At 37.1% G+C, this 8,538-nt stretch overlaps 2 protein-coding genes across 2 annotated transcripts; one reads left to right on the forward strand and one right to left on the reverse strand.

Moving 5' to 3' along the window:
- Nucleotides 1–385: 385 nt before the first annotated feature.
- LOC112525493 lies at nucleotides 386–1,291 on the forward strand. Its single transcript, XM_025135643.1, has one exon. It carries the CDS (start codon nucleotides 417–419, stop codon nucleotides 1,173–1,175), a length of 759 nt encoding a protein of 252 aa, XP_024991411.1. The 5' UTR covers nucleotides 386–416; the 3' UTR covers nucleotides 1,176–1,291.
- Nucleotides 1,292–3,441: 2,150 nt separating this feature from the next.
- On the reverse strand, nucleotides 3,442–5,900 carry LOC112525648. The gene is made up of 7 exons (XM_025135867.1): nucleotides 5,648–5,900; nucleotides 5,493–5,553; nucleotides 4,515–5,339; nucleotides 4,300–4,362; nucleotides 4,037–4,215; nucleotides 3,849–3,949; nucleotides 3,442–3,763 (listed from the first exon to the last, which is right to left on the reverse strand). Exons 1-7 carry the CDS (start codon nucleotides 5,678–5,680, stop codon nucleotides 3,649–3,651), a joined length of 1,377 nt encoding a protein of 458 aa, XP_024991635.1. The 5' UTR covers nucleotides 5,681–5,900; the 3' UTR covers nucleotides 3,442–3,648.
- Between the last annotated feature and the right edge of the window lie 2,638 nt (nucleotides 5,901–8,538).

Here is an 8,538-nt window from a genome sequence, read left to right on the forward strand (position 1 = left end):
GAAAAAAAAGAGAACCATTTTAATGACTCATTTATACAATGTATTGTTCATAGGTCGATGAAAGAAAATTATATAGGTGGAAATATTGAATACTTCTTTAATTGTAGAGGGACCGGAATCATACGTCTACGTAAAACCTTTTTAAAAAATTAATAATTTAATTATAAGATAAACACATATATTCCATCTGGAAATGCCATGTCAGCAAAACAGGGGGTAACACATGTCAGTTGAATAGTGGCACGCGCACACCCGCGGCAAACTCAAGTGATCCACCTGCTCGATCTAACGGTCGATATATGTCCACGCAGTTCGTTTTTGGTGTCCTCCGGATTTCTTCCTCCAGTATAAAAGCAAAAAAGGTTTTATTTAATCGTCTATTTCATCTGTAGCACCGCCGTAGACGGCTGTTAACGATGGTTTGTTTGGGGATTCGTTACGGTGGAGCCGGAGGTCGTTTATTTCGCCAACCAGCTACTGGTTTCCTTGACGATCGTTCGGGTCGGGTTTCTAGGTTTAACCACCTGCATTCTCTCTCAATCCCCAATCTCGCCGCTAAATCGCCATTCTCGAGAATCTCTACGGCGGTAACTGCGACTGCTGTTGGTGTTTATGATCGTCCTGTTTACAGGTCGGCTTCGTCTGTTTATGAAGTCAGCGTCAATTTAGCGCCGGCTGAAGCGATAGTTAATGACGAAGAATATGATCGTACTTATGATAACCCTGGCGTTTCGGAGAAGTTCGACGAATGGATGAGAAATTCAGTGACGGAAATCGTGAAGAATATAAGACAAGCACCGTTGCTGGTCCAGATATACGCCGATGGCGAAGTGAAGACGGAGAAGGCAGTTGATGCGGAGGACTGGCCGAATGTGGTTAGAGAGAGACCGTCGTCTCCGGATGGGATCATACTTGTGGAGGAGCTCCAGGAGAAGATAGACCCGGCTCTGTCCAATGGTGAATTCGAGCAAGAGGACGGAACTAAGGCCTTCGGAGTACTGATTCAAGGTAAATTCAAAGGAAGAGATCGATGTAAATCAGCCTGTTATTTGCTGAAAACATGCAGCGTTAATGGAGGAATGGAACCTTTTTGCACCCATTTTTGCTTGATGAAGGTTAATAGCTTTAGAAAAAGTGCCTCTTCACAATTGAACGATTGTTGGTTATTACGATGAAAATGGATGAGAATTTCAGGTACATAGCTGATAGCTTAATTGTAAATTGTACATTATATTCATGAAGATCATTCAACAGAAACAAGAACGAATAAATTGATTGTTCAATTGCAAAATTTGAATTTAGAAGAACTCAAGAAAGTCAAAGTTCATGATGGTATGAAATTATTTTTTTTTGGGACGTGGGAAAGCTTGTCCAAAGTTCATGCCAAGCACCTTTCTGACTCACCTTCTTAACCCCTGGTTAGCTCCAGTCAAGTCTAGCTCTTAACGACTAACGAGCTAGCTCGTTTATCTCGAGTTTGAGCTTAATAATTGTCTACCTTGACTCGATCTCGAACGCACACTAAAACTCGTTTGACTTAACTAGTTGAGCTCCGTAACACCAACGTTTGACTAGGCATTTGAGTGTACACTTTTTCAAGCGAAACATGTTCATAAGTCATATAATGTAAGTATAAAATTTATTGAGGTCGAGCAAAAAGGCTAGCTAGTCGATCTTGAGTCCGAGCCCGTAAACCAGTATCGAGCCCTACTATGAAAAAGTTATTCGAGCTCGAGTCGGCCATTTGATGCTCAAATTCTTGCTGTCTCCGAGAAAACTGAAATCATGGTTTTCCGGTGCCCACATCCAAGCGGCAGGAGAGGGTTCACATTTGCAAACCTGCAACCAACAAGGTTCTGCCATTGTCATATCACTGCAATTGCAATCCTTTCCATTCCATTATGTACTTGGTTATTTAGATATGACGATGGCAGAATCTTGTTGGTTGCAAGTTTGCAAACGTGCTGGTGCTTGGATGCGGGCGCGAAAAACCATGATTCTAGTTTTCTCGGAGACAACAAGAAATTAAGGGGCCGTATACTAAACGCTTACTCGGTAAGTACTTACCAGATAATTTTTCTCACCGGATGAACATGGCAAGGGCCAAGAATTTTACCCAGTAAGAACGATTAAGGATGAAGAGTCTTACCCGGTAAGTGAGGGTGACGCCTCTTACCTGGGTAAGTATTTACCAGGTAAATTGTTGCATAGGATGCATTTTGATGTACTACAATCTTACCCAGTAAAATAAATTATAGTGTTGACTCCTAATAGTAAGTACTTATTGGGTAAACATTTAGGTAAGTATCAAATGGCAGAAAATCAAGATTGGTAAAACAATGTTCAACCTCATTTCTTTGCTCGTGTAGTTCAAGCAAAAAAGGATCAGACGCGAGTTCGTTAAATTCTCTGGTGCTGCAACTCATGGAATCAAACGTCTTTAATGATGATCGAGAAAGAATCTCGAATTTCATGTCGTGAGGGAATCCATCGATAAAACTAGTAATCAACGGAAGGAAATTAGGAATCCATCGATAAAACTAGCAATTGACGGAATGAAATTAGGAATTAACAGAACACGGTTTTATGATCACGAACGGAGAGGGTTTTCTTTTCCAAGAGAGAGGATTGTGCTTTTTTCAAAGCCAACCGACTTGTAATATTGGTAAGGGCTATTTACCAAACATTTACCTACATAAGCGCTTACTAAATCACGTTACCTTACCAAATAAATATCTTAAGAACCAAGAATCTTACCCGGTAAGAGCGAAGACAAAGACCAAGAGTCTTACTCGCTAAGTGATGGCGACGACTCTGACCACGATTACTGATTACCAGGTAAATTGTTGCATATGCTACCGTATTGGTGGACTAAAATCTTACCTGGTAAGTAAGTGATAGCGTTGAATTTTACCAGTAAGCATGTGGTAAACAGCCCCTAATACTTTTAAACTTTAAGCGGTTTATTAATTACAATTTTTGTACTCCACCTCCACCTCCACCTCCACCTCCACCTCTGAAGACCTTGGGTTTTCTGATCGTGTCATGAGCCTTCCCTACCCTAAATGGGAGGATGTTCGGCCAATATATCTCGTTTTCGGGTCCAAAAAGCTCCTCAGTGGTTACCAATTCGAGTCCCCCTAAGACCACCTGACACCCACAATCTGATCCCCAAAATCACCTTTTTACACATGGAGGGACAGTCTTTTCGATTAACGGGTAAATAGAACCGACCAACCAAAATTGTATATTAACTTGTAATTGGATCCAAAATTTCAACGTTCAAGTTAGATCAGTTGGTTCTTGATGACAGTCCGTAATCCAATAAAAACCAGTATCCCTACCAAGTACCAAACTATGCATCAAATATAATTTTCTTGAACTTGCAATAGCTATACTAAATCAAACAAATGAGCAGAAACAGAATTGGCACAAGGACAATGGTTGCTATTATTACAAACTCTTAACAAGATTTCATGAACAAGTTCTTAACAGAAACCAAAAGGCTGAACAGTACAGATACAAAAATTCAGCTTCTAAATGTACTAAAGAAACCAGATTCAAAATAAATGACATGGGCCCTAGCATGCAGCAGGTATAATTGAAGTTAGAATTGTTACAGTAACTATGCTAACTCGACAAAAAAGATCAAAAACAGGGTAAGTTTTCTGCAGATTGCAGAAAATTAGATGTCGAATAAATAGCAGCAGCAGCCGCACGTACTGCTAAACCCTTGTCTAGGACCGGTTCTGCTTTCTGAAATCTACATATCAACATAAATAATATTACGTTTTGTGTATACGACTTCAGAAAACATCGGGTTTAAATGAATATGACTAAGAACTTACATTTGTTTACTTTGTACAGCAACCCCATTTGGTGGAGGAAACTGAAGGAGACCATGTTCACAATGCAATAACATTTCCCTCACTTGATTCAATGAGTCTTCCTGTGAAATGTCAAAAATGCCCGCCTTGAAGATTGAAAGAAGTTGGCAGTAATCAAAGAAATGCAAAACGAACATCGTAAGACTCACCAGATGTTTCTCTTCTTCAGAAAGAGATTTATCCATCTGATGAAAAAGGGCTGTCCATTTGAATTTATGCATATCGTTGTTTGCTCTGTTAGAAGGATCGTTTTCTTGATCACAAGATATCAAGAAAGGTAGCTCCGTTTGAGTTACTGCTCGAACCCTTTTCTTGCTACGCCTTAATGCTGCATTAACAAGTGTGTTTATTTACCGAGCAATTGCTTTTCGACTTTTAATCAAAAATATATCTCAACAAAGCGCAGCATTACCTGCAAGACGGCCTTTGATGTCCTGGTGAATAAGTTCTAACCACTGAGACGCTACACTTGCAGCTGAAAAAAACAATAATTTCACATATACATAAATAATCACATGCCATGAAAAGAAATTGCCTGAAAATCAAGCATGAAGTCTTTCTTCAAGTTTCTATGTTACCCATTTCATATTCTAGCAAAAAAATAAGAAAAAAGCTACAAAAACTGACCTTTAATGGAAAGCGAATCAACAGTCGAGATATTTGATGGCTCCTCATTTGACAAGGAGCTCATATTCTCTGATGCCATGGTCGAAGCCGATGAAAGTTTCAGCTCAAGTCCATCATCCTCACATTCTTTGTTGGGGTTCGCAGGATGATAACTAGTTTTACTTCTAGCAAACACTTGTCTATCCATCAAACTTGAATCATCGTCTCCAGTAACTCCACCTGACGAACAAAAGCTTCTAGACATATGATTTACAGTCCCATCATCACGCTTGTGTTCGCTATTTTTCTTCTTGTTTCTTGCAGATCTCACAAGATTCTCGATTATAGAATGAACCTGCCTTCTGTTTCTCACATGGTTTATAATCCCAGGATTCAATTCGTTCAGAAGTCCGCTAGGAGCAGCAACTTTTGCAAATCTGCTGACTTGTTCTCTCTTGGCCATCTCTATCTTTTTCTTGATCACAGATGCGTTTCCCTTTTTTCTCCCACGGGGTTTTGGCATTGGTGGCACCAACACACCACCATGAGATGACGATAGGAACCCATTTTGTTTCATTTGCTTCCAAATTCTCATGGAGTCTTTATCTCCGGCGGAGCCACAAGTGCTTCCACACTCAGATAAAGCATCGTGAAAGGGGTCATGATCAATGCAACTTGAAACATCTTGTGAGTTGAGATCAAGACCGAAACTTGTTTGTTTCCCAAAAGAATTTGTGGGTTCAGTCTCTTTTGTCTTCCCTAAGAAGCATGGCTCATTTGCGGCTTGTAAATGGTTGGATTTCGGATTGAGGTCAAGAGTTGAAGGAATGTTGCTTGTGAATTCCCCTATTCACAAGAATTTTTGGAGTTATTCACAGGAACAGTTTTCAAGATTTACTGTTTTTTTTTTTTGGTTCAAGAAACATGTAATTGATGGTTAACAAACTAATCAACTTATTAGTGTTGATTAGCAACAAATGAAAAGGGTAACTGAAATACCTTCGGATGCGAGATTGCAGGGTTTTGTTCTTTCTTCTTCAAATTCTTCATAATTCATCTTCTGCACCAACCAATTAACAAAGAGAATTAATAGCAATTAAAACGAATAGCAAACAAACGCCAACTCAATCTTGACCTAATTCTGCAAAACTCACCTTAAATTCAGATCTCTCTCCACTACAATCCATTACGGTACATAAAGCTCAGATTATGAACATCAAGCTTGAGTTATCTAAAACATGAATGAATGGCGATTAGGGTTAGGCGGTAAGTGAAGAATGAGTTTGAATTTGCAGAAAGGCGCGGTGACAATGGATGAATTGCAAATCTTGGGCAATCACGTGTAGAGATTCAGAGATTGATGAGGGATTTGTTTATAATATCGATTCATTAAAATAAGAATATGAAAGCGTATGTATGTCTTGTGGGTTTTCAAATTCAAAATTTGTTTACAAACGAAATGGGGATGAATGTTATGTTGCCGCGTTTCAAAGATTCCTCCCTAAGTATTTTCATCATTAGAGAATCATATTCTTTCTTACAAAATATATCTTATTATCTATATCTATACTACCTTATAAACCAGATTTAAAAAAAGTCTTAAAAACAACATTAAATGCATAAGGTATTATCTTTTGATACACAAAGTCTTAAAAACAACCAATAGAACTTCAAGTACAACTCTTTTAAGCATTAACTTTAAAATTCTAGAAACATAAATTACAACTTCTCAATGCTTCACTAAGCTTTCTCCTTCCCAAGGCCGGCTGCACGTTCCCCCCATCATTTCCACCTACCGATTTGTATTTTCAAGATTGTTTTATCCCGCTCAATACATTCCTGGCTTCCAATTGATTCAATTGACTTAGGGGCCGTTTATCCAATTGCTTACCCGGTAAGCATTTACCGATAGGAGTCAACACTATGATTTATTCTGATGAGCAAGATTTTAGTATATCAAAACATATCGAATGCAACAATTTACTGAGTAATCGCTTACCTGGGTAATAATCGTCATCCTCACTTACCGGATAAGACTCTCCAACATTCTCATCGCTCTTACCCAGTAATATTCTTGGCCCTTCTCATGTTCATCCATAAAGAAATTTATCCGGTAAGCACTTACCAAGTAAGTGTTTAGCAAACGACCCCTTATTTCAAAATTTGAAATCGTACATTTCTCTCAGTTCATGATGCTGACTGCTGTTGGATTAAAAAATAATCGTTAATATGGTGATTCCTTCTCTTCTTCTCTGCTACTCACCTATTTTGAATGTCTGATCTACAACGTTTCCTTTCAAACCTTTGATTAGGAACGGGAAGGAGGTGAATGTTGTTGCTTCCAAAGCCTTTGGATGTAACTGATTTCATCAATCGAACAACCTTTTTCTTGCTTACAAATCGTAAGATATTACATATTGCTTTCAGTCATGTTTGGTCTATCTTTGTTGTTTCTTTATTGTACGATTTTGTCCAGGTTTAATGTATATAAATTGTTCGATAAAACGCTTAAGATAACAACAACTATTATTTCTTCTTAGAATATGATATATGCTTCCTGTAGCACCCCATTTGGATATGTGTTCTTCAATTATTGACAATAAAATTGTTGACAACCGAGCCTTTTTGTTATATCCCTCTACATGCTGACATCTATTCTCCTTCCTTTATGGAGCCCGAAGTTTTTCTCACCCCAAAAGTAAGTTCTTGCCTTCTAGTTGATTCATTGTTATCTGTATAATTCAATGGTTTGTAATTCCTTCTCGGTTCACTTTGTCTTGATTTTCCATAAATCTGTTATCTACCAAACTTACAACGTATATGAACATAAATCTGTTATCTACCACTTTGGCTTTCGGAATGAAGGCGGAGCAGAAATTCAAGGTACATTTTCACTTTGATTTTAAAAAAAAAAGGGATTTTACGTGCCTTTTTCTTACATCTAGACGAATTTTGCATCCTGCCGCATTGCGAGGGCGCACAAATTATATCGATCCTTGTTACTTTGATATTTTGTATCAATCGCTGCTATGAAGCGTCATATGACCCTTTTCAGTTATATGTGTCATCTCAATTGTGTCACTTGATTAGTAACAAGTCTTCTTTCTCAAAGATGGTAAGCATTGTAGATTGTGTTCCTTGAATACTACGACCATTGTCCTTGAGAAAATGTAAAGACCTTTCTTCACTTTCAATTTTAGTTGGTGGAATTGCATTTTCATTTTAAATTTGATAAGCTACTACGTTGTGGTAAATTTTCCTCTTCAATTTACATCCCGTCGCATTACGTGGGTACACAACTTATATTTAGAGTAAGTTACATTCTTAATCTCTATGACTTTATTCAAAATTTGCATATGGTTTTTGTTTTAAAATAAGTAACTAAGAGTATCTCGTACTCGTGCCTTTCACCTCCAGTTATGAACTAATTGTCCTATCGTTTATATAATAAAAAACTACAATAATAAAAAAATACTTATTATAATTTAAAATTACAATAATAGAAGTCATAATAAATTAAAAATTACAAAAAATAAAAGCTATGTTTATAAAATCATAAAATTGAAAATCAACTAATAATATATTTTTTAATTATAGGTTATTAATAAAGATTACCATTTTTAGAATATATGGTATAAATAATAGTTAAAATATAACATAATAATAAATACTGCAGTAACAATTATATCATCTTTTAGTTATTTTTTATATATATATATATATATATATATATATATATATATGGTTCACGTAAGACCAACCTGTTTTCGTGAGACCCGTGAGACCGCATTTTTACACGTAAACTTAACAACAAAAACACTGTGAAGGTTTTAAAAAGTCACCTTCACAGCATTTTGCTGTGAAGTTTCAAGTGTAAAATATCGGTCTCACGGGTCTCACGAAAACAGGCTGGTCTCACATGATCCCAAGTATGTATATATATATATATATATATATATATATAGGTGGAGGTTCAAACGAGAACCCCTGTGATTTACGAGAATGCGAGAACAATCTAATAACCTCAAACTTTTTTAATTAATAA

The sequence above is a fragment of the Cynara cardunculus genome (genome assembly GCF_001531365.2).
Source record: "Cynara cardunculus var. scolymus isolate 2C chromosome LG 13, CcrdV1, whole genome shotgun sequence".
Taxonomy (NCBI): Eukaryota; Viridiplantae; Streptophyta; class Magnoliopsida; order Asterales; family Asteraceae; genus Cynara; species Cynara cardunculus.